Genomic DNA, 25,362 nt, shown 5'->3' on the forward strand with positions numbered 1-25,362 from the left:
ATTATTAGCGATGACGTCATGAGGGCAAACATCGTGCCGCCTTGCGTGAACAACTGCTAGTCGCCAGATGGCGCCATAGAAACATCACCGGCGGAGCAGGAAGCGCTCAGTGGTGGGCGGGATTTGCGTGAGGGAGGAAGGGACGAAGGCGGGGCGGCAGGGGGCAAGCTGAGACAAGCAGGTCTCGGAGGTGGGCGGGGCCATACACAGGAACCTGTTCCCCGATTTTCACACACATATACACACACATACACACTCACTGACGGACACATGCAACACAAGTACACAACAATTACATGACAAGTCCACGAGGACACCCCGTCATGGCTGTTGTGCTTCTGCTTGGACTCGAGGTAACTCCAACTACTTTTTACTACACTTGCATTCATCTGCACAAACACACCCACACGAACGCACACACACTTTAACACACACTTCTATGGAGTTGCGCATTTGTGTATTATGTCGACCTCGATCGTCGGAGTAATAGTAGACGCAATAGTAGAGTTGTGTGCGCAGTTTCGTTTCTGTTATCTAAAGTTATATAGCAAGGAAAGACTGGAAGAACGTAAGTTGCGTGTGTGTTTTTTGTTAGCTTGTTAGCGTTGAGCTCCTGCGTGCGCGCGCGAGCGTGCGGTTGGAATGTGCGGCGCGGTTGGGTGTGTTTGCTTGTGTGCACATCAACCGACAAAAGAAACAAGTACAAGTTCTCAACTTTCTTCAACTTCCATGATTCGATCTTGCCGTCAAATCCAAAAAGTAGTTCCTCTGATCATAAATTCTCGTGGCAGGTAATTGTCGGCGTTAGTAGCAGTCGTGCTTGCATTAGCCTTAATTGTAATAATATTAAATAATTATTATATTGTTGTTTTATGCTATGATAATGAACTCATTTTAGTGCTAGCAGCGTCACAATATTAGTAGTATAATTATTCTAGTATCCATAGTAATAGCACTAGTATTATAAGTGTGTCATAGTGTAAGTAGCATTTGTAGTATTTGTAATATTTGAGAATATCAGAAGTAGTAATATAAAAGCAGTAGGATGATTCGTCACATAGCAGAAGTAGCTGTTGTATCAGTTGGTACTGTATCATTGGGGCAGTATTAGTCAGTAGTATTGTAGTACAGCAGTAGTACCAGGAGTATAGTAGAAGGTATATGTGGTTTATCCCAAAATGCCCTTTAGGGAAGCTCCTGAAGTGTTTTCTTCCATCACGTCCATGCTCACTGTCGCTCAACGGTCTGGTGATGGCCAATTGGAGCGGAGTGTTTCTGAACGTGCCATGACGGGTCATGTGACACTTTCAAAATGTCACCTGACACATTTGTGACCCTGCTCACCGGCGCACAGGCCAAAGGTAGTTTAGTGTCACTTGACTTTAAGGTCTTGTCCGATTGGTCGACGAATCTCATGTTTGCTTTGACGATTGATAGGGAATTTAATGTGTGCACGCATGTGTGTTTCCAGCCTGTGGGGAGGGTGTGCTCATGGGACTCGCAAACACACAGGGGCTGGAATTCAAGAAGGCCCCATGAGTCATGACACACCTGAAACACACAGACACACTGTTTGAGGTGTGTTCAGGTGTGTCGGGCATCAATATGCTGACTCAACAAATGAATTTAATTGTCATTATTAACCTGCTTTTGTTGTAATGGAAATAGCATAGAATGTCTTCAGAAATGAAAAGTTGGATTTATCTCAAATATTCTTTATTTGGGATATTTTTCAATATAATATTTATTTGTCAATGTGAATGCTTGTCAATCTGTCTTGATATGTGCTCTGCCACTGATTGGTGACCAGTCTTTCAGGTAAGCATGAACGACCGGTCCCATGCACAACATACTAATATAGCCAACCTTCATTCGACTTTGTGACTTTGCTGAATGCTGAAGCAGTGGCACTATTGTTGTGTGACAAAGACAGGAAACACACTCAGACACACACTCTCCTCTGTGTGTGTGTGTGTGTGCGAGTATCTAAAAGTGTGTCAGTCAAGTGACAGACTTTGAACCCAGAGCTCTCCACAATAACTCACTAAGTCACATATAAAACACACACTGTGTGTTCGTACATGTACGCGGATGTGTCTGTGATGTCACTGAGAGGTGGCGACTGGTGGGCGTGGCCTCGGACTGACAGGAAGCAGACATTTCCCTCTGTAAACAAAACAAGGCCGAGATGCGCCTCCTACTATTGTTCTACGTATGTGTGTGAGTGTGCGTGTTGTGTGTGCGCATAAAACAACATGACCTTTATTTGGAGACAGAAATGACGTCATACATGGAAAAGCTTATGTGTTGACTCGTGTGGTGACTGGCGTCAGTGTTCACTCTTTTGTGTTTGTTGAATACTTTGTGTATAGGTGTGTGTGTGTGCGAATGTGCTGCATGGCGTGTACGTACGTGTGTTGACTCCTGTACGTGTAGCGTGGGACATGTCACGGCAGGGCGGATGCGAACACGTGGAACATTCCACTGACACCCATTTTGTGTGCACACTGCCACACTTCAGGTGATCTTTGTACTTCCTGTTCTAGGGTGCGGATGGTTACCCTTGACCTTTCACCTCTCACCTGTGACCCAGCCGCCTGTCCGTCAAGCTGAGGGGGCGAGTCTGCTATCACCATGGCAACCACATCCACCTTGCTGGGCAAAGGTTAGTCTTGCTTGACGTTTTCCCCTCTCCAAAAATGTCGCAAATGATCAGAATTTTTTATTTTACTGCCAACTCTAGAAATTCAGGTCTGGAATGAGTACAGTATGTCATTTTGCAAGCTCAAATGTGTTGTCTGTTTGTTGGAGGTGTGGGTCTGGTGCTGGTGGAATTCCAGTACGAATATGAGGGTCGAGATGGCTCCATCATCTCCATCAAGCCCAACGAGCGCTACGTCTTGCTGGCCAAGACCAACGCCCACTGGTGGCAGGTGCGGAGGGACTACGCCTCCAAACCCTTCTACATCCCGGCCAAGTACGTCAAGGAGCTCCCGCCCGATGTGCCGTCCCCTCTGGACTTTGCCCACCCACCCGCTCCCGAAGCCACTCCGGTCCCTGCTCCGGTGGCGGCCCCCGTTCCCGTGCCGGTCGCCGTGCCGGTCGCCGTGCCGGTCCCCGTGCCGGTCCCCGTAACGATTCCCGTTCCTAAGGGTGTGGAGGAGCCGGGCGGAATCAGAAGCAAACCCGCTGACGAAGTCACCATCCGGCTCAAACCGGACACGTCCGGCGGCTATCGCAAGACAGACAACCGGATGTCCACATTCGGTGTCCCGCTGGACTTTATGGATCTGCCACCGCCCCTCCCTGTCGCGCCCCCGCGTCACTCCAGTGCTACATCGGGCCCCGACCCCGCCAAAAAGACAGACGGCGTAACGGAGAAAAATCTGCCCGAGGAACACAAAGACGCCGGTTTCGGCCCGGCCAAGACCGCCGCCACCCGACCCCACGTACTGCCCATCCCCGTGGACACGCCCACTGTACCCGAGGTGCAGGCCCTCAAGGACCCTGAGAGCAGACCTTCGCGGGAAGACCAAGAAGAGACGGTGGTCACGCAGGAAGAGATAGAAGAGGAAGAGGAAGCCATCGAGGCCACGGAGGACAGTGAACAGGACAGCGACGGCCAGGAGGAGAAAGAGGAGCAAAAAGAGGAAGAAAAGTCCAACCATATCTACGAGTCCATCCAGGATCTGCACTTGGATGACCTGATTGGACAATCCAACTCAACTCCGCCCCCCAAACAGGTAAAAGCCATGAGCAATGTGCCACCTTCTGCAACTTTTCACAATTGGGTGCCATTCCAAATGTACAAGTGCAACAATTAATTGTAGAGGCAATTATGTTGTTCGGGGTGTCATGACTGTGGCTAGCGAAGCATGATGAAGAATTTGATGGCTTCTCGTCGCCTTGACGACGGACGCCAGTTGACAAAAGAAACTCGAGGAGGAAGCGTGAAATATTTATTCATCCCTGCGTGTGTTTGTACCATTTGTCTTGGCACCGGCAGGCCTGTGACCCCGCCCCCGAGCAGTTGCAGGTGCCTGACCCCGCCCCCTCCACTATAGACCACACCCTCGCCTCTTCAAGCACCTCCTCTGAAATAATAAGCCTCTCCCCCGCCAGCCCGGAAAAGGGATGGCAGGTCAGTGCGCGCACATTTTGGATGCTGAAAAGAATCCGAATCAGAATGCTGTGTTGTTTTATTGTGAAAGGCTTCTGTTGCAGATGCACACGGACCAGGAGAGCGGCAGAGTGTTTTACTTCCACCCGCTGACGCGACAGAGCACCTGGACGCAGCCGCGTTCGCCCTCGCCGAACCCGTCGTCCCCCATGTCCTTGTCCCCCGTCCCTTCCTCTTTGTCGCCGACACTCTCGCAGGTAAAAAAACAAAAACAAAAAGAAACGCGCACCAGACCTTGTGCGCGACTTCATCAATAACCAGGTCGAGTTGTTAAACAATACAAATAGGAATATTAAGACAACCGTACAGTTCAAATGAAAGGCAAATACAAATTGTGCCCAAATTAAAGAATTCTTAAAGATTAAAGTCAAATGCAATATATTTTACTCAAAAATAAAATGCTAAAGTGCTTTCCCTCCAGTCTGGCTGCGAGATGTGGGAGCAACTGACAGACAAAAACTCGGGGAGGCTCTACTACTACAACCCTGTCTCTGGCGCCACCTCCTGGAATGCCCCCACGCTGGCGCCCCACATCGATGACGCCGCCGGACCCGCCGACGGCCCGGTACGAGTTCAGTGCCTGTGGTTTAACGGTCAGGTGTTATGCTACAAATATTTGATTGTTTGTGTGTGTGGGTTGAACGTGAAGCCTCCGCTGCCGGAAGAAGATTATCCTGTTGATGCAAACAGCGACAATGACGCCGTCTTTACTACGGTACCTCCCACAACGCACGCACACAGAAAGACATGCAGTTTCACGGTTTCAAGCAAATATTTCAAAATCCCTATGTTGTGATTAGGAACTATTTGATCTGTAATTTCAATATTAGCCGTTCTTTGCAGAGGTAAAATCAGAATTGACTGACTATTGGTATTAATAACAACGGTGCGGCAACATATGTAGACATACAAACAAAGAATGAAAAATCTGCCCATTAAAAAATCACTTTGAAATGTCCCGTCTCTATGACAACCGCGCAATGATTTTTATGTCTCGTGGTTTTTCCCAGCATGTTTGCCAGCAGGATAATCCCAGGCTGCACCTGGAGCGCAAAGATGGCTTCCGAATGTCAAATGGTGCACCCGATCAGCGCGTGGCGTGGCGACACAGCGTGGCCGAGGATGTGAGTCGATGATCGCATGTTGGCATGACTGGCGGCGGGCTGACAAAGTTGATTGTGCTCCCCAGACGTTTGCTTCTCGACACTTTGCCGACTTCAGGCGGGACTCGCCTGACAGTACGCAGGTACACGCACACGCAAACAGAAAATGCACGCAAACGCAATGTCATGCAGACAAACACAACACAGCACATACACCGACGCACACATGGACAGGTTTACACGCAAACATGCACAACGTGCTGATGATGTCATTTTGTTTCAAGCACTATGATAGGTTCGGATTGAGAAGGAATCTGTCCAATCGCAGCTCAGACTCCCAGCAGGTACTTGCAGGTCCTGCGCTCTGATTGGCCATTAACCTCTGCTGTGTTTTGGGGGTCTATTTGTTTGCGGTTGCTATGGGAAATTAAACTGGAGCTCAACTAACCCAAGGGGGAATCGCTGATGGTGTAGTGGTACTCGCCTGTCTTGTGTGCAGGCACCATAAGTTTGATTCCATATGACGGTGTGTGTAAGTGTGTGTGACCAAAAACAAAAAAACAACCCGAGGTTGCGGGTGCCCCCTGGTGGTGGCGGTCGGCCACGTCGAGACTTTGATGACTGTGATCATGTGACTTGCTGTTTGTGCCTGCAGGGACACCTGCTGGAGAAGGCGGGAATCGTTAACAAGACCAAAGTCGTCGATAACGGCAAGAAAATCCGGTGAGGACGTTTTCCTGTCGTCTCCTCTTGTTTTTATCATTGTCGTCATGACATCATCACATCGTGCCAACAGGAAGAACTGGAGTCAATCGTGGACTGTCCTACATGGCGGCATCCTCACCTTCCACCGGGACCCCAAGTCTGTGCCCAGCGGCAACATGGTGACTCACCTTTCATCTTAACGCCCAAAAGTGCTCGCGGCACGCTCACGTGGCTCTCGCCTCCTCTCATCACTCAGTCCAAGGCCTCGCAGATTGTCCCGGAATACACGGTGGAGTTGAGAGGAGCTTCAGTGTGCTGGGCCCCCAAGGACAAATCATCCAAGAAGAACGTACTGGAGGTCAGCCCGCTTCCCGGAGTTGCATACCGTGTGTGTTCCTCGTTGGTTTTTATGCTTGTGTGTGTTTGTGTAGCTGAGGACCCGTCAGGGGTGCGAGTACCTGATGCAGTACGACACGGAGAGCATCATTGCCGATTGGCTAAAAGTCATGCAGGACACCATCCGACAGCTGGTAAGGGAAAGACGCTCACACACACACACGCATGCGCGCACACACACATACGTAAGCGTGGAGGTGTGTCTTTCAGGAACAGGAGCACGTGTCGGACGACGATGACGACGCGGCCTCGGACAAAGAGGACAAAGACAGGAAGCGCGGGAGTGAGTGCTTTCGTCCGTAGACGCGCCCCGCTCGGCGCCACGTCAGTGCGGGCGACGCCTTCCCGTGTGCTTTTTGTTCAACTTGCTGTTGCGCGTCGGCAGGCAACAGAAGTCTTCCAGGCGCCGACACGGAGCAGACGCGAGTTCGCACCAAACTGCGCCGCTTCCTGCAGAGGAGGCCCACGTTGCAGAGTGTCAAGGAGAAGGGTTACATACGAGGTAAGCGCCCCAACCGCACGTGCCGGGATCGTGCGAGACCTAACCCCGTTTTTCTTGTGTTCAGACAACGTGTTCGGCTGCCACCTGGACACGCTCTGTCACAGGGAAAACACAACCATTCCAAAATTTGTGGAGAAGTGCATCAGAGCTGTGGAGAGGAGAGGTACCGCACGCACACAGGTTACTTTATTTGTGCTGAGTCATGTTCCAGACATGTCGATGGGGCTCGCGTGTGCGCAGGTCTCGACGTGGACGGCATCTATCGTGTGAGCGGAAACTTGGCCGTCATCCAGAAGCTGCGACACAAAGTCGATCACGGTACGATGATGATGACGACGAAGCAGAGCGGCTGACGTGATTGCGGTTTTTTTTTTCTCAGAGGAGCATCTGGATGTGGAGGACGGCCACTGGGAGGACATCCACGTGTTGACGGGAGCCCTCAAGCTGTTCCTGCGCGAGCTCCCCGAGCCGCTCTTCCCCTTCAGCTTCTTCGACAAATTCATCGCCGCCATCCGTCAGTCCCGTGTCCGCGCGCGCGTGTTCAAACGAGCCTTTTCTCGCGCCGCTCTTCCCTAAAGCGTCCACCTTTTGTCATGCAGAGGATAAGGATTATAGCCAGCGCGTGTCCTACATTAAGGACTTGGTCCGCTCGCTGCCGCTTCCCAACCACGACACCATGGAGCTGCTCTTCAGGCATCTGCGTAGGCGCGTGCTCCCACACACCACCTTTCCTAACGTTCCCGCCACCTCGAGGGCTTCCCTAACCTTTGCCTCGCTTCCTCCTTGTCTCCATGCAGGGTGGTGGATCACAAAGACGCCAACCGGATGTCGGTCCAGAGCATGGCCATCGTCTTCGGGCCCACGCTGCTGCGCCCACAGACTGAGTCCAACATGACCGTCCACATGATCTTCCAGAGCCAGATTGTGGAGCTCATGCTCAATGAGTTCGACAATATCTTTGTGCAGACGTAGCGCACACGTGTAACCTTTCACGACCAAGATTCCACGCATTCCAAATGAGAAGCGGGTCCTTCCACAAGACAGTGACTCAAATGCCACCAACGGATTTAAAAAAACAACAACAAAGAGCTCAGCATCACATAATATAACATGATAATTTCAAGTTTGAACAACTTGAGAATTACCTGATCCAGGAATTGCTTTTTTTTCATGGGTGGGGGCATCATTTTATTTGTTTCCTGGTGTGGCAGCAATTTGCTTGCATAGCTTTTGCCCTCCAACCAGGAGGAGAGCACCTTGGAGAAACTGCTACCGCCTTCCACACTGACATTCCCTGCAAGAGGAACTGGAAGAAATACTTCTGCTGAAAACAAACGATGACATCGTCATTCACGTGAACTGTTCACGTGATGTCCGCCAATAAGATCAAGCAATAATTTTATGAACAGATTTTATTTTATTGTGAAGTGCTCCAGTTGAACAGTTAACATTATAAAGCTTTGCTTGACCAAAAAGAAGAAAAATACCAAAAATCATCAACATTGAAACATTTCTACTTGCACATACGTCCATATATGTCAAACAGAAAATGAATGATGATCACGTTAGGGATTATTTCACTGTTAATGGAGCATTGTATTGATTTTCTGAAACAATGAAAAATATTTTGTGAACCTTTGTGAAATGTAATACGATTAAGAAAACATTGTTTTAGACAGGCACACAAATGTGTTGTAGGATCATAAATTAAATGAATTCAGGCATACAAAAAAATGGACGTACGTGTTGTTTTAGACAGGCACACAAATGTATTGTAGGATCATAAATTAAAGGAATTCAGGCATACAAAAAAAAAATTGGCCTACGTGTTCTTTGGACAACGTCAAATTTTTGGGCTCTTTGGCGTTCCGTCCGTCGTTATGGCAACCAAACATTCGTCGGACCGACTGGTGTCAAGAAAGAAAGCAAGCAGGTAAAAACATTCACCTAAATCATGAAACTTCTTTATTTGATGGTCTGAACGTTTGAAAGTTAGTTTTGTAAGTAGAACGAATGTCAGAACAGTCAAATGCGCCTAGCAAGACGTTGCCACAAGAACTTGACTCAAGCAAGGAGGAAGGTCGTTTTATATATTTTATGTTTGGTCTGTTTTGTGTGTCTGAATGACACAATTGCAACATTGGAGTGTGACAACAAGAGCACACTAAATTAACTGATTTGGCGTTTTTAATATATTTTATCCATACAACAAAAGACATACTGTAATGTCACCGCCGATAGGATACTGCGGCCGCCATCTTGGAAAGGTATGGAGACCATGTGCATGTTATTGACAACAGGTGACCATCTTCCACGCACCCGACACCATTGGGCCATGGCATCTTCTCAGCGGGACGTCATCGACTTCTCGGCGTTGGAGAAACATTTACGCGCCAGCGTGGAGGCGGAGCGCAAATACCAACGAGAGAACGACGCGAAGCTGAGGGCCGTCCAGCAAGGCGTGGCCTCGTACGAGCAGTTCAGGTCGGATATGGCGAACGAGGAACACGGGATACCTTTCCATCAGGGAAGACATTTGTCATTTTTGTTTTTGTGTAGGGGTCTAGTCCTGACCAGTCACCTGACGCCTTTCAGCAAGAATGATAAAAACACTCGCAAGCACGCCCCCTGGAACCCAGTGGTTCCTCCCAGCAATCCACCTGATCCTCAAGAAACACACACGTACACTCCTGACCATCAATAATAACATAAATCACACCAAACCCTCAATAACGACAACAACTCTCCTGATCCTCAATAACAATAACACATTTGCGCCTAATACACACCCTTGATATCAACACACACACACACACGTATCAGGGGTGTCAAACTCATTTTTTTCGCGGGCCGCATTGTAGTCATAGCTTCTTTCGGAAGGCCATTATGACTGTCAACCCAAATAAATGTATGAGCACCTCATATTATATGCAGTAAAAGCTACAAAACTGACAAATAACTCGATTTCAAATCAGACGTGTAAAAACTGGTCAAATATTTAACAATTTTTTTTTATTAGAAGTGAAGACAATTTGCAATTCTAATAATGACACACGAATTTGATGCACGATTTGTCTTCGCGGGCCACATAAAATGATGTGGCGGGCCGTATCTGGCCCCCGGGCCTTGAGTTTGACGCCTGTGCACTAAGAAGACACTTGACTCTCAATAAAAAGTGCACGCTTGATCCACGATGGCACAATCAATGCACACCAGACCATCCCACGAGTAGCAAGTTGATTGTGATCACAAGTTATGAATAAAAGTTGCACTTTTGTAGTCTACAAAGTAAAATGAGGAATTTTTGGGAAAAAGTGTGTGCATGCGAGAGTATGACCACCAGGTGACGCCGCTGAGTCATTTTGATGTCGAACGCCTCACAAGTTCTCACTTTGGCAGAGGAAGTGAGCGTGCGGGCGCGTGTGAGCTGGTTCTCACACACGCTCGCGCACACACAAAGTTGCAAGTGCAGTTGCTGTCAATCATTCGAGCGGCTGGAGGAACGAGCTGTTGCAGCAGAAGGTGCTTCAGAATCCATCGGACTTCAGCACCATCAACTTCATCAGAGCAATTGTTGCTATGCTTGTATGTTCTGTTGATGGACACGACACAAGAAGCAAAATTAGAAATGAAGGCTGCCGATTTGAAAGAAGAAGTGGCTAAGATCCTCAACGAGGCTCCTGAGTCCAGGAGGCTACTTGTGGAAAACTTCAACAACTTAAGCAAGGTGGCGGACTACTGCTGCCACAACTATGTCCAGGTCAGTCACACCACTAACATCTTACACACACCACTGCTTCCTTCCACAAGGACATGTGAGTGGGTAATGGATACAACACGCAGGAGCTTGATAACCATTGATGTCATGATAAATAATTGATTGATTTATTGATTGAATATTTATTGATCCCCAGGGGTGGGGAAATTCAGACCCCAGCAGTATCCATACCACAGAGTGGGTATACAAAAGACACACAGATGGCATGAGCGCAACTCAATAGGCTCTCATAAGGCTGCCACACAACGGCGCCACAAAGAAAGTCAAAGTGCTCAAGACAAAAGCCATCAAAGCAAATCAAAGCTAAAAGACAAAGGAAAAAAAAAGTAACAGCGGCCAACCAGCATCCCTCAATACAAGAGAACACCCCAAAACACACAAAATAGCCTCCACGAGGTCCATAGACAGGTGTAAGGGCAGTCCAGTTCAACGGCGCCCAATGGACCGTGGTCGTGAATCGGTGAAAACATCACAAAGCAGGCAAACGTGTGAGCAGCGTCCTGGGCACCCAGTCGGGGCACGTGCAGATGGTCACCACGGGGCTAGCATGGCGAAAGTTCCGACGAGCACGAGGGAGCGGACTCCCCACAGGGGTTGCGGCTGCAAGGCCAAGGCGAGGGACCCGGTCATCACTGGCCGGATAAGCAGGAAGCCGTCGTAGAGTTACGCCGGTCTCGACCGATGATCCCGGTCCCAGGAAGAAAAAAAATAAAATAAAATATCCGACCGAAGAAATACCGAGGTGCGGTATTTCTTTCATTGAAATATTTAGACATTTATTTATTTGGGAGCTTAAGATCAGGGGATGCTTTGAGAATAATTGTCAATTTTTGTCTATGTGAAGCCCTTTGAGACTGCTTGTGATTTAGGGCTATACAAATAAACTTGACTTGACAGACTGCTTAAATGAAAATGAATCAAAGAAGACAAAAAGTCAAGTTTCAATGAAAGTAGTAAAGTGAATTGAATGGATGAATCGCATTGGCTTGACATATAAACGTGGTTGAGGAACTAATTTAACTCGTCTCTCAAGGCACCACTATATTTTGCGCTTATGTGACGTGTCCTTCATGCAGTTGGGGGACGACGCGTCCAAAGCGTTGGAGGAGACCAAGTCGCTGACAGCCCAATCACTGGCCAGCATCGCCTACCAGATTAACACGTTAGCTACAAGCCTGCTAAATCTGCTGGATGCGCAGAGCCAGCAGCTTGGTCACATGAAGTCAGCCATCAACCTCATCGGGCAAGTACGTAAACCTCATCTGTCTACGAGGACATGCGGACCTTTCATGTAACTGTGATGTTTTTGCACGCTAGACGGTGGAGATGCACCGCGAGAAAGTATCCCGCAGAGACATTGGAATCTTTACGGCGGTACGGCGGGTCCCCCGGGAGCCCAAAATCTCCACACCTCTTGTGCCACCGCAGCCTCGCCCTCCTTACAGCCGTCGGCCAATCAGCTATCAGGAGCTGGACGGCTTGGGTCATGGCGTAATGGTACGTCGCCGTCGTCTTTGGCCGGCTGCCAATCATCCTCACGCTGTCCCTCATTTTCTGTCTCACGCGACAGCAAATGCGAGTCAGCGTCTTTGCTAACAGGAAGTGGCTGCTTCTCCACTTCCTGTTCTCTATCATACGCACGCACACAAATGTTTAATTACACTTCCTTAAAAGTTCTTTTACATTGTATTGCAACTCACACACACATTCTTGTGCACACGTGCACACACACTTTGAGTTTGTTGAGCGTGGGAAGAATTTTTTTTCTTTAGAATTCGTTTCAGTTGATTGTTGTCTGAGACTGAGCCTCTATTGATGCTGCAAGGCCCTTCTCCCCCTCTGCCCCCTCTGTCGCCCCTTTGTGTCCCCCATTCCACTCATCTCTCCCTAACAGATGACTGGGAAAGCGGGTGTGGAAGACGGAAGCATCCGGAAGCAGGGCTCATTCATCAGGTTTTGTTTTGTGTTTGTCTCGCTGTTGCCAATTTAAGCATCACATTATTTTTGTTTTTGTTTGGTTTTCAGGTCCAGCAAAGCAACAGGACAAGGCCTTAAGTCTGCAGTAGCGCCCTCTGGTGGCAGGTACTGCACACTTCTTTTTATATCCATGATTAATTTATTCATCTCATTTAAAAAGGGTTAGAAGTCATAAAAATGTGCTTTGAATTATTGCTTAATGGTGATGTGATTGGTCTTTTTTGAAGCTCCACTTTTGGGAAAGCTGTGGCTCCGCCCACCATCCCTTCCCCACCTGAAAGTGATGTCATCACCACGCCTCTTAAGGCTGCCCCACCCCCTCCACCAGATTCATCTGAGGTGCTCATGGCTCCGCCCCCTACGCCAGATTCCTTCGAATTTCCCCCGGCTCCGCCCCTTCCGCTGGACTCTGCAGTACTTCTGGCTCCTCCCCCTCCCCCTCCTCCTCCTTCAGAGACTCTACCCACCACTATTGTTCTCCCCCTGACTCCACCCCCCTGTTTGGAGACAGGTGAGGAGTGCCACCATGACAACATAATAATGACGATGAAGATTAAGATGACATCATTGCTTTTCTGCAGTGCTGGAGGAGAGCAGCCTCCCCCCGCCGTCTCCTCCACCCCCAGACCTCGACCACGCTTTTCCTCCGCCATCCAATGAAGAGCCCGAAGTTCCGGTCCCTCCCCCAACAACCCAGGAAGTAGACGGTATCACGCACATTGAATAACTACAAAGTGATTTTTAGTGACCATGGGAAAGGCGACCAGATATTTCCTATCATGCAAAATGGATTTTCCCTCTTCTTGTCTTCTGCAATTCCTCGCTTGCGGTCGCAGGCGGGGGGGCCGCACGGCCGCCCCCCGCCCGCTCCGTGTCGCTGAGGGTCCGCTCGGGCCCTGCCTCCCGCCGACACGGCCGGAACCTCTTTCCGTCCGCCCGCCTTTCTGTCCGCCCGCCGGCGCTCATTCCCCCGCCTCCCGCCTATCCGGCACCTCCTCAGCCTTCCGCCTCTTCTTGGCCTGAGCTGGGCCTGCCTGCTCGTCTGGAGCATCTTGGTAAGAAGTGCTCCAGTTGCAAACTACGCTTCAATCACACCTTCTCTTGGGCTCCTATCTTCATTTACCGCTACCGTCGCACGTGAACTTAAGCGTTGAATTGTCCTGAAGCCCCGCCCCCTCCGTCCCCATCGGCCGCTGCCAGATGTCACTCACGGGTCCCTCGTCTGTTCTGTCAGATCTGGAGCTGCCGGCCCTCCCGCCACCGCCGCCGCCGCCCCCCATGGTTTACGAGACGCCATCTGAGGAACTCAGTGGTGCTCCCCTGCATTCACTATAAAAAGGTACTGCAGCACATGCTCCAATTTCATTTGATTGCTTGGAAAAGAATGAGAACCATTTCCCTCCTACTCATAATGTTATTTTTGGCCTATCTGTATAGTGACAGGCAGAACCCCACTAGATGGCAACTGTATGCCCCTGTTGCAATATGGCCGCCACAACGACAATTGGTACGAGGGAGTCTTGGGCCACTGGCAGGGATTCTTCAATCATATCCGATCTTCCGGATGGGCACAAGCTCCGCCCCTGGTGGAAATAGACTCCGCCTTATCTGTGACGCTGACAAAAGTCCCCTGTTACTAGATAAGCTACTTCTCAGTTGGAAAAGAGGGATGTGGTAGATTGGATCGAGCACTCAGTGCTCGACTGTGTTGGTCTGTCAGTATGGGAAGTCTGTGTGTGGAGTCGTGACGGAGCACCCAGTAAAGATCGGCTCGTACTGCATCCTTGGCTCCGTGTGTTATTGTTAGAGCAATCAATAAGCAACCCACTATAAGTGACAACACTACAATAGTTTGTCAGAGCATAAAGACACAACAATGACGACCGTTGTATGACGGGCGTTTGGTGACGAAAGGCTCGAGGTCTTTATTTGAATGCTCACATTTAAAGATTCCTTTTGATACACGAGGTAGTGTACAATTTGTTATGTTGTGGCCCGCTTCATCGCCGAACAAACAGCAACTTCATGACGCCTTCCCAGCCGATGTTGTAGGTAAGAAATTGTCGGGGTCCAAAGTCAGGACTTGGAAACCAACCGAGATCGCGGAAAAGACCCGTCTGAGCGAGCACCTGACTTGGATTTTGCCAGTCTGGCGTTCGTATGACGACCGTTGTATAATAATAATAAAAAACTTTATTTGTATAGCACCTTTCATACAAAAAATGCAGCTCAAAGCGCTTTACAACAATGAAAGAAAAACATGAATACATAATACGTATGATGGGCGTTTGGTGATGAAAGGGTCGAGGTCTTTATTTGAATGCTCACATTTAAAGATGTTTTTTTTTATACACGAGGAAGTGTACAATTTGTTATGTTGTGGCCCGCTTCATCGCCGAACAAACGGCAACTTCATGACGCCTTCCCAGCCGATGTTGTAGGTAAGAAATTGTCGGGGTCCAAAGTCAGGACTATAAGCTTGGAAACCAACCGAGATCGCGGAAAAGACCCGTCTGAGCGAGCACCTGACTTGGATTTTGCCAGTCTGGCGTTCGTATGACGACCGTTGTATAATAATAATAATAATAATAAAAAACTTTATTTGTATAGCACCTTTCGTACAAAAAAATGCTTTGATGACGAAAGGCTCGAGGTCTTTATTTGAATGCTCACATTTAAAGATTAAAGATTCTTTTTGATACACAAGGAAGTGTACAATTTGTTATGTTGTGGCCCGCTTCATTGCCGAACAAACAGCAACTTCATACCGCCTTCCCAGCTCCGACGTTGAAGGTAAGAAATTGTCGGGGTCCAACATGTGGACAAAACTGGTGGGATTCGTTTGTTCAATAGAAAAAAAATCCTAATTTAAATAAAGAAAAAAAGAAACTAAGGCAATTAGTCTCGCACAATTCTTTGAAAAAATGGCCTGGCCGGACAAAAATGATGCAACTTTGTCACTACAATCAAACAGTCGCCTTTATTTTTGGGTTGAAAGGGTGGCAATTTTTTTTGGTGCTTTTTTTTATTTCGAACATTAAAAGAAATACAAGAAAAAAGTAAAAAAGTACAGAAAATGATAACTCCATAGTACAATAGAACATAAAAAAAGAAAAGAAAAAATGATATTGCATTATATTGATATTGCAATTCTCCATACTGCTTATTTCAAATCTTCTCACAGATGTTTCCATTTATCTCAGGACTCTTCAAAAGAATCCAACCTTTTGTGCTTTAGCTCAAATGTGTTGCCATTTATTTGTCCCATCTCTCTGAAGCCTCAAGTCTGCCTCAGCAAGAGTTTGCTGGCAAGTCATGTTGAACTTTAGCAAATGGCCTCTGCTCCTGTTGTTGAGCACAGAGGAACTTGCCACCATGCAACAGGTCTGTGTCTTTGGAGCATCTGCTAATGAAGCTATCTACATCACAAACGACAACAAGGTGCTCCCACGCTGTTCCCTTTCGTTCGATTTTAGTTCTTATTTGTGTCGGTCCATCGTTTGTGGTCACGTACCTGATGTTTAAGGATTATAACCTCACAATTGTTTTCTTTGTCCAACGTTTCAAATTTCAACTCACTAGTATGTATTATTCATTTCTGTAGTTGTTTTTTTCTCCATGAAATTGGATTGGTCATTTTTGTGTTGACTTAAAATATATTTGCTTTGACTTTGGAAAACACACTTCAACATTTTTCCTGACTTTCTGACATTTTAGGGACATTTCGGCACATTTTCTGCCTTGTCAGTTTGAATTCATGTCATGTCTTTAAAACAAAGGGATGTATTGATGATTAGACAAGATATTTGACAGATTGATTATTGAAATCATTCTTAGTCAAAGACTGTCAAATCCTCTGAACAATTCTATTGTGGAAAAACTCATTAAAAATAATTCCTTATTATGTTCGGATATAATTTTTCCTATGAATTGTAACATCCATCGCAGGTATTTGTGTTTGGCTCGAACTGCAGTGGCTGCCTTGGAACAGGAGACGGTTTAAGCACCATTGTGCCGAAGCAACTGAGCTGCCTGGAGGGGAAAAAGGTGGTTAGCTTGAGTTATGGCAGTGGCCCGCACATCCTACTGGCAACAGAGGGTAAGTCACTAAGAAAAAAAACATGACATTCCTGAGGGAGGTGATGACTTGAGCTCAGCAGTGCACTCAGAATCTGGTATTGTCTTAGATGGGAAGATATTTGCTTGTGGGCACAATGCTTTCCGCCAACTGGGGGGCGGGACGGCCAACTACAAGCTGTCCCAGGTGCTGGTCGGTGCCAACATTCCGAACATGAAAGTCAAAGAAGTGGCATGTGGTGCTCATCACTCCATGGTCCTCACGCAGGATGGAGAGGTAGCTAGCGTTCCCGACGACACGGCGAGAGTCTTTTGATTTGATTCTTATGGTTTTACAAAACGACAGGTCTTTGCATGGGGTCTTAATATTTGCGGCCAGGCGGCTACACATACCGTGCATGTCGTGCCATTCCCCGTAAAGGTGGGCGGCTCGTTGCGGGGTAAAACGGTGATCGGCATCACGTGCGGACAATCCTCTTCCATGGCTCTGCTGGATAACGGAGAGGTGAGGCCTTTCGTGTCATTGTAAAATCGGACAAAGTCAACATTGCTCTGCAGCTATTTTCTTTGCATCTAGATTCACGGATGGGGCAACAATGACAACGGGCAGCTGGGTGTTGGTAACAACAGCAAAGGGCTGATGATGCCTTGCCGCCTGTCTGCTCTGCAGGAGTCTTGTATAAAGCAGGTAAGACTTTTTGTGATGAGGACAGACGGCAGCTGCAGTAGCAGCAGTGTTTCAATTTTTCTCCTGTGTAGGTCGTGTCAGGCTATGGCCACTCCCTCGCTGTAACAGATAAAGGACTGCTTTATTCATGGGGCGCAAACACTTTTGGACAGCTGGGAATTGGTGACAAGAACAATTGTTTTAGCCCAGTGCAAGTTATGGCTGATGAAGAGAGGTACGGTGACACTTGTAATGCACGTCTGTCTGGATACAGTGGAACCAAACAGATTGATTGGGGGAAGGGGTCTTTCCATAAAATACATTGTTCATCGAAGAATTTCTGTGGCCTAGAAACATCCAACACAGGGCAAATATTGTTTTGTATTTTTTACGTCAAACTCATTTTTTTCACGGGCCGCATTGTAGTCATAGCTTCTTTCGGAGGGCCATTATGACTGTCAACCCAAATAAATGTATGAGCACCTCACTATATAAAGGCTACAAAACAAACAGACAAGTAAAAACTGGACAAATATTTAAAAAAAAAAAGATATTAAAAGTAAATTTGTAATTCTAGTAATGACACACGAGTTTGATGCGCTATTTGTCTTCGCGGGCCACATAATATGATGTGGCGGGCCGTATCTGGCCCCCCCCCGGGCCTTGACTTTGACACCTGTGTTTTACGTCATCTAAAATGACCATTATAGAACAAAATGATTGTAATCTTGAAATTCTGTTGTAAAGTTCGAAAAAATGACCCAAAGAAAAATGCATTCCGGTGTTAGTGGGGGAATCTAGTTCACACATTTATTTATTAATCCTCCAGGTTTGTCGAGGTGGCCGCGTGCCATTCGACCAACACGTCGGCGGCCAAGACGCAGAGCGGCCATGTGTATATGTGGGGTCAGTGTCGGGGTCAAGCCGTCGTCATGCCGCGCCTCACCCACTTCACCAACACGGATGACGTGTTTGCCTGTTTTGCGTCCCCCCCGGTCATGTGGAGGCTGATGTCAGTGGGTGAGCAAAACACTTGAATCTTCTCTTTCCGATCAACGCACTAATCAATCGACGCACGTTTTAAGCTGCTCTAGAGCACGACGACCTCCTGCCAGTCGCAGAGGCGCTGAAGAACGAATTTGACAGTCCAGAAACGGCAGACCTCAAGTTTATCGTCGAAGGCAAATGCATCCACGTTCACAAAGCTGTGCTTAAGATCAGGTGTGTGCACGTGCGTCAGCAAAGACAAAAAAAAAAAAAAATGAAGGTACTCCTCACTGTGCAAATGTTTTCAAGGTGTGAGTATTTCCGCTCAATGTTCCGGTCCCCGTGGGTGGAAAGTCATCAGGAAGTGATTGAGATCAGCCAATTCTCGTATACCATCTACCGCTCCTTCCTGCAGTTCCTCTACACAGACACTGTTGACCTTCCACCTGAGGACGCTATCGGTCATCTATTCTATACTGGCAATGTCAGCTCCGCCTGCCGGTAGATCTGCGTATGCATTGTTGTTGTGTTTCTTCTGCAGGCCTGCTGGACCTGGCCACCTCCTACTGTGAGAGTCGCCTGAAGCATCTGTGTCAGCAGATCATCAAGGGAGGAATCACCATCCAAAACGCCTTTGCCCTCTTTTCATCTGCCAAACAATTTGATGCCGAGGTACAACATACATTTGATCCTCATTCATAATGACGCTACCAAAGTCGACTTTTGCAAATACGCTGTCCTATTTTGACCAACACAGAAGGCGACACCTAGTGGACAAAAGAGGGAATTTCTTTCTTCACAACTCAACTTTTTCTTTTGCAGGACCTGGAGGAATTTTGCTTCCGATTTTGTATCAGCCATCTCACTCAGATGACTCAGATGCCACCCTTCAGTCAAGTTGACGGAAACGAGCTCAAAGGGTTCATCATCAGAGCAAGCTATGCTGGTGCCTTCAGGTACTAGTTCTCTCCGTTTAGTATGCTTTAGGAAATGCTGGATGAGCCAGAGGCACAGCACCTGAGACGTCTTCAGGACTTTTGTACTAACTGCAGTCTGCAAACGGAACTTCTGTTTTGGTTCGGTGATTCGGCTATGTGGTAGATTGGATCGAGCAGTCAGTGCTCGACTGTGTTGGTCTGTCTGTATTGGAGATGCAGGGATGGTGTGGCGAGGGCTGTGTGTAGTCGTGACGGAGCACCCAGTAAAGATCGGCTCGTACTGCATCCTTGCCTCCGTGTGTTATTGTTAGAGCAATCAATCAGCAACCCACTATAAGTGACAACACTACAGAAGTTTATCAGAGCATAAAGCCACAACATGGTGTCAGAAGACGGAGTTACGGAGTAAGTCAAGGACAGTATTCAACGCAGCACTACAGACGCTGAAGTCTACCCTCACACAAGCGCCTGTGCTGAGGTACTACGATCACAAGCAGCCGCCGCTGACTCTGCAAGCAGATTCCTCAAAGGATGGACTGGGAGCCTGTCTGCTGCAGGATGGCCACCCGGCGTGCTATGCATCAAGAGCGCTCACGGACACTGAAAAAAGATATGCGCAAATCGAGAAAGAATTACTTGCCATAGTGTTTGCTGCTAAAAGATTTCACCAGTATGTCTACGGCAGAACAGTAACCGTGCAGTCTGATCACAAACCTTTGGAGGTCGTCATGCGCAAACCGCTGAGCAAAGCGCCAGCACGGCTGCAAGGGATGCTTCTACAACTGCAGAGGTATGATTTAAATGTGACATATACACCAGGCAAACACATGTACATCGCGCCACAGCGAGCAATGACAGTGACAATCTCAATGAGAACCCTTGTGACGAGAGAGTTGTGTATGCCTTGGAAGCCACATGCGCTGAGTAAGGAAACACTTAGCCAACTGATATCAGCAACGGCAGCAGATGGCGTGTTACAAGCTGTATGTGAGAAGCACTTGAAGGGCTGGCCCATGAAAAAGAAAAGTCTGGACAGTAAACTACACAGTTACCGGCCAATGAGTAGGGGTGTAAATAGCCGGTTTTGTCACGATACGATATTTGCCGATATCTTAAAGCCTGCTGTGATTCATTCACGATACATCACGATATAGTGCTCCACGATCGATATTTTTATTTTATTTTTTTAAATAAAAAATATAGAACAATATCCTGATTTATAACAATTCATACGCAAAATCAACAAGGTACTGCAAACTAGTATTGTAGGATACAAAGTGCTTATTTTAACACTGAACTTTATCAAATTCCTATATTTTTTCTCATATAAGTAAAGAAAAATGAATATTCTTTCTTTTTTTGTAATACCATTAACTTTAAAGTGCATTACTGAACTATTTATTTACAATAATTTTAATTGTCCGTTGAGCCATCTTTTCTTTGGAATCCAAAGTGCTTCCAAACGAATGATTGAAGCCCAAAGGGGAGCGAATTTCCTCGTCTTCTTGGACACTAGCCATAGCACCAGCCCAGGAGCCGCGTAGTTGTCGGCTCCCCTTTCACGTGCCTGCTCTGCTCACAACACAACACGCCGCGCACTGCTCCCGGAAAGAGGAAGCAAGCAACAATGAACTGGATTTCAAAATAAAGTCGCGTCTAATGTCCGAGGTCAAAAACGGGCGATATAGATCGATGTTTACGTTTTGCATCGATGCCATCAAATCGTAGAGCATTATATCGATTAATCGATGTGTATCGATGAATCGTTACACCCCTATTACTTACATCACACCAAAAAGCCTCCGAATTTGTCTAGAAATGCTTTAAGATAGTGTCAAAGCACTTCATGAATCTGCTTAACTCCCTTCAACATAAAATCCACACACCCCTATTGAAATATTAGCTTTTGTGATGCTAAGGAAAAAAAAACCCATGAAAGATAGTTCATTTGTAAACATTTTCCACCATTGTACCCTATAACTGAAAAAAATAAAAGGAGTTTGTCATGGATTTTTATCCATGGGATGCGTAAGCTTGCCAGCTCATGCTGTCACAGAGACTCAATAATGAACCAGAGGCGTTGTTGTAATAAACATTCATTGAGTTAAAAAATGAATAAATATAAAATAAATAAAGATAAATAAGACAAATAGAGCAATAAATAGGTGTTCAGACGGCGTCCCCCGCGGGCTGCGGGTCACATCGCGGCCACGAGCAGGTGCAATTTCTGGAGGTGCATTTTGGTTTCGCTCCGGATCAACTCCCACGACGCGCTGCTGCCCTCCTGTGAGCGCACAGACACACAATCGCACGTTACGCACCCGTTACGCAATACTTGGAGTACTCGTACGCAAGAGTAGGCTACTCACTGTGCCATTGAGGGTAGCGTTGGTCAGACTGCCGTAGTAGTGGCGCAGCTCTTTGGAAAAACAGCCTTCCATTTTTGCCGGTGAAATCTAAAGAAAAAGAGAAAACGGAGGTTGACAAGTGACATATGTATAAGGAGAAAAAGTTTCACGAGAGACATGAGAAGAGCGCAACCGAAAGGCGGGAGTACATACACACGCGCTGAGCTCTGCCTTCTGCCTGTGAACGACGATGAGCAGCTCTTCCAAGTTATCAGCATCCCAGCCGACTCTGGAGACGTTGACTTGCTCGTATAGATCCAGAATATGTCCCAAGTTGTTCCGTACAAACGTCACTTTGCACGCCGCCTGCAAGTAGAGCTGGTCAACGTCTGCGCTCTGATTTACTGTCACAAAACAGGAAACGTGTCTTACCTCAGATTTCTTCACCTGCTGGTAAAGTTTTCTTGGGAACGGAAGCGGAAACTCCTTGTTCGTGATGGGACCACCCTGGAAAGATATTTCGTTAGTTGCAGACTGAATGCGGACCCCATCGGACCCAGCCCCGAAACCGCGAGGATGCCATACTTACCAAGTCCCGCAGTAGAGACAGACACCTGTCACTCAAGTCCGTGTATCGTTTTAGCCAATCGCAGCAGAGCGTGGGGACGAGTACCCCAACGAGGACGAAGACCACTTGTGCGCGTCTGAACCACAACATGATGAAGCTGATATGTCCCAAATGCCACACAACTCTACACTTATAGTATTCAAGACAGGAAAAGGAAAACAGGAGAATCCCATGCCACAATTCTCTTTCTACTCTCACTTTCCAAACACGTGCAAGCACACACCCACACACACCTGACTGAACGTCGCTGCATGGGCCTATTTGAGCGATTAATAATGATAACATATTTAATATTTCATATTCGAAGCAGCAAACTTTTTCTGTTCAGACAAATACATCAAGTCAAGTCAAGTCAAGTCAAGTTTATTTGTATAGCCCTAAATCACAAGCAGTCTCAAAGGGCTTCACATAGACAAAAATGGACAATTATTCTCAAATTTACATCAGTAAATTAATTAATGCATTTGTGCTGACATAGCAAAAATAAAGCTTTTATTGGAGTATTGTGAATGAAATCACGTCATGATGAGGGAAAGCAAATTGCTCCAGGTGGTTTCGTCACTTCTATAGTTTCTTCTTGAGAGGGGAAGCCCTTTCACTTTCCTTTTTCGCGCACTCGCAAGCACTACTGATGACGTCACATTCACTCTTGCTTTGCCGAGTCGGACTAACACTGCCATTATTTTGTTGTCACTATTTTACTGTTGGCGACAAAACAATCATAGTCAACTTGGAATAAGTAGGACATTTCATTTTAATCATTTTAAAAATGTTGGTTTCGAGAGGGAAACCCCGTTCATGTCATGTCGTCATCCGGTATTTCATTGGCTAACACACGTCGCCCCGCCTTTTTCCGGAAGCGCGCCAAACGTCAGCAAAGCTCTGTACTGTTGACGGGCGACGACTCAAGATGAATTACAACCATTTCCCTTGGTGCTTATTCACTTGCGACGTTCATGGCGATATTTAAGAGGACTTTTCGCCATGGAGGTAGACCTATTGGAATTCTGGGTTCCTGTGGAGTCGAACAAGACTTTGTTTGTGTGGAACATCACGCCGGAATTCACCGAGGCGCACATATACGTCAGTATGACATACGTCAAACTAACCTGCCTCCATTTTCGGACATTATTCTGTGTCGTCATACACGTGTACATGTTGGTATGCGAAGTACGTGAAGCATTTTAAAAAAGTATTTTTGTGTGTTGTAGGAGCGCTTGCACGCGGTCTTCTCGTCCTACGGTCCCCTGTACCTATTGAAGGTGCGTCCTAACGCCCCGCTGAGCACGCCTGGTTTCAACGCCATAATCAAGTTCTACTCGGCGGCTCAGGCTCGCAAAGCCCAGCAGAACACGGATAGACGCGCCCTCTTCCAAACCACGCCACTCACGGTGCACAGTTTGCACACGCACATCGCCTCGTCTTTTTCTACTTCTTCTCATATTGTTCTGTGTGTATATCTGATCAGGTGAGGCTGAGCTCCAAACAGACTCCTCACTTCCTGTTGGGGAGCAGACCTCTGACCCACGCACGCTGCGTGGAGTTGGCCAATCATTGCCTCGGATTCAACGGATGGACGTGTGACATCATCACAGTAATTTCATTGTCTTATGGTTGAAGTGTTTCTCCTGGCGAGGGCAAGCGTCACGTGACCGGAGCGCTTCCTGTGCTACAGCTGAAGGAGCTTCCCGCTGAGGATGTCGATGAAGATGAAGCAGGTGGCCGGGTGCGTGTGAAGCTGGGCTGCGTGGTCCAGATCTCCTTCCCGCATCACGGCGTGACCACGCGAGGAGCCGCCGTGGTGGAGGACGTGTTTGAGCGTGAGGGTCAGTGATAGTGTAACATGGACACTGTGGACTTTTTTTACCTATCATTCCACAACAACTGTTGGGTCTAAGTACCATCAGACATTAATTCACACACTGAAACAAAGAGGAGAAGACAACCACTATTCATTTTACTCGCGAGGAGAACCAACAGAGAGCACTTTGGTTACAATCTTACTTCAACAGATATTAAGTAAATGTGAGATAACTTGCATGCTGTTACTTAAACATTGAGTAAATATGGGATAACTTATATGCTACTTCAACATGTATGTCTTTTCTATAACACTTAACAAAGAAAAATAGTCCCGATCAGCAACAATCTATGAATAAAAGCTACCGGAAGATAAGAAAGGAAGGAAGGTATGTATGATTGGGACTTAAAGAACTCTCTGGAGTCTTTGTTGAAGCAAAGATATGAGGCCCTCGGTCAGGCTGACCAGTGCTTTTATAGGTTACAAAAGACAACCAATCGTACCTAATCAATTGGCTTATGTGCGTGCGTGTAGGTCCTGAGATGATGCTGCAAAAGCGTCGCAGCCTGCACAAGCTGGTGCGAGACAAAGCGGCGGCGCAGGCCTTCTCCACTGTGGTGCTGGTTCTGCTAGGTCTGGAACCGCTCGTCACTGTGGCAGCGCCATCCCGGCTGCTACTCACGTGTTTTCTTGTGTCCATTAGGTGAGGGTAAAGTCATGGTGGAGCTGCGATGCTCAGCAGAACATCTGTTCCTTGAGGAACCTGAAGGACTCATCCAGGTTCACGACCGGGATCAGGAGCAGGTGATATTTGCGATTGTTTGATGTCTGGGCGATGTTGGTCAATCCTGAGTGATGATGTCATCACGTCAGGTGGAGAACCTACCTGCTGATGAAGACCTGTGGGAAAATGAAGACCTGGACCTGTCTGTGTGGTAGACTCGCCACATACTTTGAGCAACTTCCCCAATTCAAGGTTTTGTTTTTTTGATGCATTTCAACATTGTTTCATCTGACGAATGACGATACAGTGCTGCCTTAAGATACGAGTTTAATTTGTTCCTTGTCCACACTTGAATCTAAAAACACTCGTGATCTCTATTTATTGAAATGGATGCGAATGCCTTTGATCCAAAACACGACCAGACATGTATTTTTTGTTCCTGAGGAATGGCCCACTTCATCACATTTGCAATACTGAATGAAACATAAAACACACTCCGTGTCCGCTGTGGGTTTGTGATACGCTTCTTAGAATGTCTGAACTTGCAAAAA

At 47.3% G+C, this 25,362-nt stretch overlaps 6 protein-coding genes across 9 annotated transcripts; 5 read left to right on the top strand and 1 right to left on the bottom strand.

Annotated features, from left to right (window-relative positions):
* The first annotated feature begins 193 nt into the window (after positions 1-193).
* On the top strand, positions 194-8,620 carry arhgap27l (Rho GTPase activating protein 27, like). Its single transcript, XM_037257510.1, has 21 exons — positions 194-353; positions 2,547-2,665; positions 2,812-3,743; positions 4,007-4,141; positions 4,225-4,377; positions 4,602-4,745; positions 4,830-4,895; positions 5,191-5,304; positions 5,370-5,426; positions 5,568-5,627; positions 5,939-6,006; positions 6,080-6,167; positions 6,245-6,346; positions 6,420-6,518; positions 6,595-6,667; positions 6,770-6,886; positions 6,951-7,049; positions 7,127-7,204; positions 7,266-7,400; positions 7,486-7,591; positions 7,684-8,620. Exons 2-21 carry the CDS (start codon positions 2,635-2,637, stop codon positions 7,856-7,858), a joined length of 2,832 nt encoding a protein of 943 aa, XP_037113405.1. The 5' UTR covers positions 194-353; positions 2,547-2,634; the 3' UTR covers positions 7,859-8,620.
* A 113-nt stretch (positions 8,621-8,733) lies between these two features.
* On the top strand, positions 8,734-9,785 carry ccdc103 (coiled-coil domain containing 103). Its single transcript, XM_037257508.1, has 3 exons — positions 8,734-8,819; positions 9,187-9,370; positions 9,446-9,785. The coding sequence occupies exons 2-3, from the start codon at positions 9,222-9,224 to the stop codon at positions 9,588-9,590; spliced, it is 294 nt and encodes a 97-aa protein (XP_037113403.1). The 5' UTR covers positions 8,734-8,819; positions 9,187-9,221; the 3' UTR covers positions 9,591-9,785.
* Positions 9,786-10,320: 535 nt separating this feature from the next.
* LOC119125778 (abl interactor 1-like) lies at positions 10,321-14,273 on the top strand. Of its 4 annotated transcripts, none has more exons than XM_037256615.1 (10): positions 10,321-10,646; positions 11,741-11,911; positions 11,982-12,161; positions 12,559-12,617; positions 12,690-12,746; positions 12,869-13,152; positions 13,223-13,348; positions 13,478-13,696; positions 13,876-13,980; positions 14,079-14,273. In XM_037256615.1, exons 1-9 carry the CDS (start codon positions 10,485-10,487, stop codon positions 13,974-13,976), a joined length of 1,359 nt encoding a protein of 452 aa, XP_037112510.1. In that variant the 5' UTR covers positions 10,321-10,484; the 3' UTR covers positions 13,977-13,980; positions 14,079-14,273. The 4 variants fall into 4 exon arrangements, with proteins under 4 accessions (XP_037112510.1, XP_037112511.1, XP_037112512.1 ...); XM_037256616.1 differs by having other exon boundaries at positions 14,089-14,273; XM_037256617.1 differs by lacking the exon at positions 13,478-13,696 and having other exon boundaries at positions 10,324-10,646.
* Positions 14,274-18,317: 4,044 nt separating this feature from the next.
* LOC119126204 (RCC1 and BTB domain-containing protein 1-like) lies at positions 18,318-19,335 on the top strand. The gene is made up of 5 exons (XM_037257339.1): positions 18,318-18,405; positions 18,471-18,606; positions 18,682-18,833; positions 18,914-19,044; positions 19,195-19,335. Exons 1-5 carry the CDS (start codon positions 18,318-18,320, stop codon positions 19,333-19,335), a joined length of 648 nt encoding a protein of 215 aa, XP_037113234.1.
* Positions 19,336-21,427: 2,092 nt separating this feature from the next.
* Positions 21,428-22,376, bottom strand: ifnphi1 (interferon phi 1). Its single transcript, XM_037257340.1, has 5 exons — positions 22,248-22,376; positions 22,091-22,165; positions 21,872-22,024; positions 21,680-21,766; positions 21,428-21,594 (listed from the first exon to the last, which is right to left on the bottom strand). The coding sequence occupies exons 1-5, from the start codon at positions 22,374-22,376 to the stop codon at positions 21,508-21,510; spliced, it is 531 nt and encodes a 176-aa protein (XP_037113235.1). The 3' UTR covers positions 21,428-21,507.
* Positions 22,377-23,143: 767 nt separating this feature from the next.
* rdm1 (RAD52 motif containing 1) lies at positions 23,144-25,308 on the top strand. Its single transcript, XM_037256621.1, has 7 exons — positions 23,144-23,369; positions 23,498-23,677; positions 23,755-23,880; positions 23,962-24,112; positions 24,622-24,720; positions 24,791-24,891; positions 24,961-25,308. The coding sequence occupies exons 1-7, from the start codon at positions 23,271-23,273 to the stop codon at positions 25,024-25,026; spliced, it is 822 nt and encodes a 273-aa protein (XP_037112516.1). The 5' UTR covers positions 23,144-23,270; the 3' UTR covers positions 25,027-25,308.
* The last annotated feature ends 54 nt before the right edge of the window (positions 25,309-25,362 follow it).

This window comes from Syngnathus acus, chromosome 8 (genome assembly GCF_901709675.1).
Source record: "Syngnathus acus chromosome 8, fSynAcu1.2, whole genome shotgun sequence".
Classification (NCBI taxonomy): Eukaryota; Metazoa; Chordata; class Actinopteri; order Syngnathiformes; family Syngnathidae; genus Syngnathus; species Syngnathus acus.

What these genes read in the sequence shown, in the direction of transcription:
- rdm1 (XM_037256621.1), top strand. Translation starts at nt 23,271, where the DNA reads ATGGAGGTAGACCTATTGGAATTCTGGGTTCCTGTGGAGTCGAACAAG. An exon ending in TCACCGAGGCGCACATATAC is followed by an intron (nt 23,370 to 23,497) that starts GTCAGTATGACA and finishes TGTGTGTTGTAG; the next exon opens with GAGCGCTTGCACGCGGTCTT. An exon ending in GGACGTGTTTGAGCGTGAGG is followed by an intron (nt 24,113 to 24,621) that starts GTCAGTGATAGT and finishes GCGTGCGTGTAG; the next exon opens with GTCCTGAGATGATGCTGCAA.
- ifnphi1 (XM_037257340.1), bottom strand. Translation starts at nt 22,376, where the DNA reads ATGTTGTGGTTCAGACGCGCACAAGTGGTCTTCGTCCTCGTTGGGGTA. An exon ending in TGTCTCTACTGCGGGACTTG is followed by an intron (nt 22,166 to 22,247) that starts GTAAGTATGGCA and finishes ATATCTTTCCAG; the next exon opens with GGTGGTCCCATCACGAACAA. An exon ending in AGCAGGTGAAGAAATCTGAG is followed by an intron (nt 22,025 to 22,090) that starts GTAAGACACGTT and finishes CTCTACTTGCAG; the next exon opens with GCGGCGTGCAAAGTGACGTT.
- LOC119125778 (XM_037256615.1), top strand. Translation starts at nt 10,485, where the DNA reads ATGGACACGACACAAGAAGCAAAATTAGAAATGAAGGCTGCCGATTTG. An exon ending in GCTGCCACAACTATGTCCAG is followed by an intron (nt 10,647 to 11,740) that starts GTCAGTCACACC and finishes TCCTTCATGCAG; the next exon opens with TTGGGGGACGACGCGTCCAA. An exon ending in TGCTCGTCTGGAGCATCTTG is followed by an intron (nt 13,697 to 13,875) that starts GTAAGAAGTGCT and finishes CTGTTCTGTCAG; the next exon opens with ATCTGGAGCTGCCGGCCCTC.
- arhgap27l (XM_037257510.1), top strand. Translation starts at nt 2,635, where the DNA reads ATGGCAACCACATCCACCTTGCTGGGCAAAG. An exon ending in ACTCGCCTGACAGTACGCAG is followed by an intron (nt 5,427 to 5,567) that starts GTACACGCACAC and finishes TTTTGTTTCAAG; the next exon opens with CACTATGATAGGTTCGGATT. An exon ending in CAGAGCTGTGGAGAGGAGAG is followed by an intron (nt 7,050 to 7,126) that starts GTACCGCACGCA and finishes GCGTGTGCGCAG; the next exon opens with GTCTCGACGTGGACGGCATC.
- LOC119126204 (XM_037257339.1), top strand. Translation starts at nt 18,318, where the DNA reads ATGCCGCGCCTCACCCACTTCACCAACACGGATGACGTGTTTGCCTGT. An exon ending in GTGGAGGCTGATGTCAGTGG is followed by an intron (nt 18,406 to 18,470) that starts GTGAGCAAAACA and finishes GCACGTTTTAAG; the next exon opens with CTGCTCTAGAGCACGACGAC. An exon ending in AAAGCTGTGCTTAAGATCAG is followed by an intron (nt 18,607 to 18,681) that starts GTGTGTGCACGT and finishes AATGTTTTCAAG; the next exon opens with GTGTGAGTATTTCCGCTCAA.
- ccdc103 (XM_037257508.1), top strand. Translation starts at nt 9,222, where the DNA reads ATGGCATCTTCTCAGCGGGACGTCATCGACTTCTCGGCGTTGGAGAAA. An exon ending in GCCTCGTACGAGCAGTTCAG is followed by an intron (nt 9,371 to 9,445) that starts GTCGGATATGGC and finishes GTTTTTGTGTAG; the next exon opens with GGGTCTAGTCCTGACCAGTC.